The sequence below is a fragment of the Loa loa genome, assembly GCF_000183805.2.
Source record: "Loa loa unplaced genomic scaffold supercont3.658, whole genome shotgun sequence".
In the NCBI taxonomy this organism is placed as follows: domain Eukaryota; kingdom Metazoa; phylum Nematoda; class Chromadorea; order Rhabditida; family Onchocercidae; genus Loa; species Loa loa.
Window position 1 is genome coordinate 1 of NW_018108838.1, and position 2,074 is coordinate 2,074.

The window sequence follows — 2,074 nt, forward strand, 5'->3', positions numbered from 1 at the left end:
TTGAGGTTTTAACTGTTTCATCCTAAAATTATTTACAATTTTATTGGTTTAAATTTTCAGATTGAAAATCAAAATGAGCAGCAGTTTATGAAAGGAAAACTGGATAAAGGTATCAAAATTTCTTCCATTTCTTCTATTTGGTGCATTTATCATTAGCTAATGATGTAATAAATGATAAATTTTATTCCATAGTTGTATCAATAATTGTAAAAAGAAGAAAAAGGAAGATTTCAAAATTAGAAGCAAAAATTAAAGAAGGAGAAAATAAGCGATGATATTAGCTTTCAATCTGTGTAAATCATTTAGAAATGTGTAAATTTTCCTATTTTACTTAAATATATTAATAAGTATTCGTAATATTCGTTGTGATTTGATAACATTTATGTTACAAATGCATGGAAAGATTTTGTTCGATAAAATATTAGCAGTAATTAATTTAATTGTGATCGTACTGACTAAAACACTTTTCTTGTAATTGCTATGGAAATTTGAAAACTTCGAAAAGTAATTTAAAAATAGAAAATGGTAGCATTTCAGATGTTCAAACGCCGTGGTACAAAGAACGAAATGTATGTTTGTTTGGTCGTAAAAGCGCATCCGGAACTGGTGAATTATTTTATCGAGCACGACCAACTTCGGAATGTGATCCAAGTTTAAAATCAGGGATTTTTTATCAGATATTTCGCGATTACACTACCCCCTCATTGTGGTCTCATAAATTTCAGGTACTTTTCTTTTTGATGTTCTTATTATTTTGCTTAATCCAATGGAATTTTTTTCAAATTTAATATCTTTCAGTAAAATTGAAAAATCTGAAAAATTTTTGATGCAAATATTTATTATTATTATTATTATCATTATGATTATTTTATATTATTACTATTTATTATCACTGTTATTGCTCATTATTTTCATTTTTGGCAATACCGTAATTCCTTGCTCTGTTTCGGATTAAAATGTGCATAGCTTCAGTTCATTACTTAAAATTTTAGTTAATTACTAATTATGAAACTACACTGAACTCCAGCGTTTGCAAAATTTTTACTTTTTTTGTTCGAATCAAACTAATTTTCAAGTTTTGTTTAATCGGAACCATATCGGTCAATTTAAACTTTACATATTTTCAATTAAAATTATTTTTTAGACGGCGTTAAATTTGATACGAGATGCGATGAAGCATTTGGATGCTCAAATAAAAGGTGATGGTGCTAATTTCATGGATACTCAAATGCGAGAAGCTACGAAACTACACAGGAAAAATTGAAGCATTCATTTCATTTTCTTTTGCCTCTTTTTCAAGTATCAATCGATTTCATATATAATTAAGTTTATAGGGTCACATTAATGATAATGTTAATGATAATGTTATTAATGTTAATGTTAGTGAAGGAGCAACAATAAAGAGCAACAATAACGAGCAACAATACCCTATAAACTTATAGGGTCACATTAATGATAATGTTATTAATGTTAATGTTAATGAAGGAGCAACAATAAATACATTCATATATTTCCAGTAACGATCAGCATACCATTTGATAATAATCACTTTCAATTTTTGGCAAGTAAAAAGATAAGATTAAAAACTGGAAATTGAAGTTTTCAAGACATTTCGATAATTTCCAAACTAATGAAGATATAGTTTTATTAAGCTATAGGAGATAAGAAATAATTTGCATAATTTCAATGTAAATTAAGTTGGGTGATCTCAGGAAGTTGAATCATAACATCTATTTATTCCATCTTTATCAATTTTTCTTTTCAAAATTTGAAATATTTAAATTATTGAGAATATTCCAACATTACTATCCATTGCTGCAATGTCCTTGGATACTTTCGAAAATACCGAAAGGAAGGATACTTTGGGTTTTATCTAAGGAAGGAATGATATGATTATATTTTATTAGTGATAATTCTATAAATATATCTTTTTTACCTGTTCGCAGAGCATTGAATTTTTTTCATTTTCATCATTCTTTTCTTTATTTTCTTTTTTGTATTTTTTTTATTAACTTATTGAAATATTTTTGTAAATGCTGGAATTTCTACTTAAATACTACGGCTAAACATGTTG

The 2,074-nt window shown here is 26.5% G+C and overlaps 1 protein-coding gene across 1 annotated transcript; it reads left to right on the forward strand.

The window, feature by feature from the left end:
* The first annotated feature begins 48 nt into the window (after positions 1 to 48).
* On the forward strand, positions 49 to 1,426 carry LOAG_14971 (hypothetical protein). Its single transcript, XM_003150468.2, has 3 exons — positions 49 to 109; positions 538 to 725; positions 1,145 to 1,426. The coding sequence occupies exons 1-3, from the start codon at positions 88 to 90 to the stop codon at positions 1,262 to 1,264; spliced, it is 330 nt and encodes a 109-aa protein (XP_003150516.1). The 5' UTR covers positions 49 to 87; the 3' UTR covers positions 1,265 to 1,426.
* The last annotated feature ends 648 nt before the right edge of the window (positions 1,427 to 2,074 follow it).

What these genes read in the sequence shown, in the direction of transcription:
- LOAG_14971 (XM_003150468.2), top strand. Translation starts at nt 88, where the DNA reads ATGAAAGGAAAACTGGATAAAG. An exon ending in GAAAGGAAAACTGGATAAAG is followed by an intron (nt 110 to 537) that starts GTATCAAAATTT and finishes GTAGCATTTCAG; the next exon opens with ATGTTCAAACGCCGTGGTAC. An exon ending in TGTGGTCTCATAAATTTCAG is followed by an intron (nt 726 to 1,144) that starts GTACTTTTCTTT and finishes ATTATTTTTTAG; the next exon opens with ACGGCGTTAAATTTGATACG.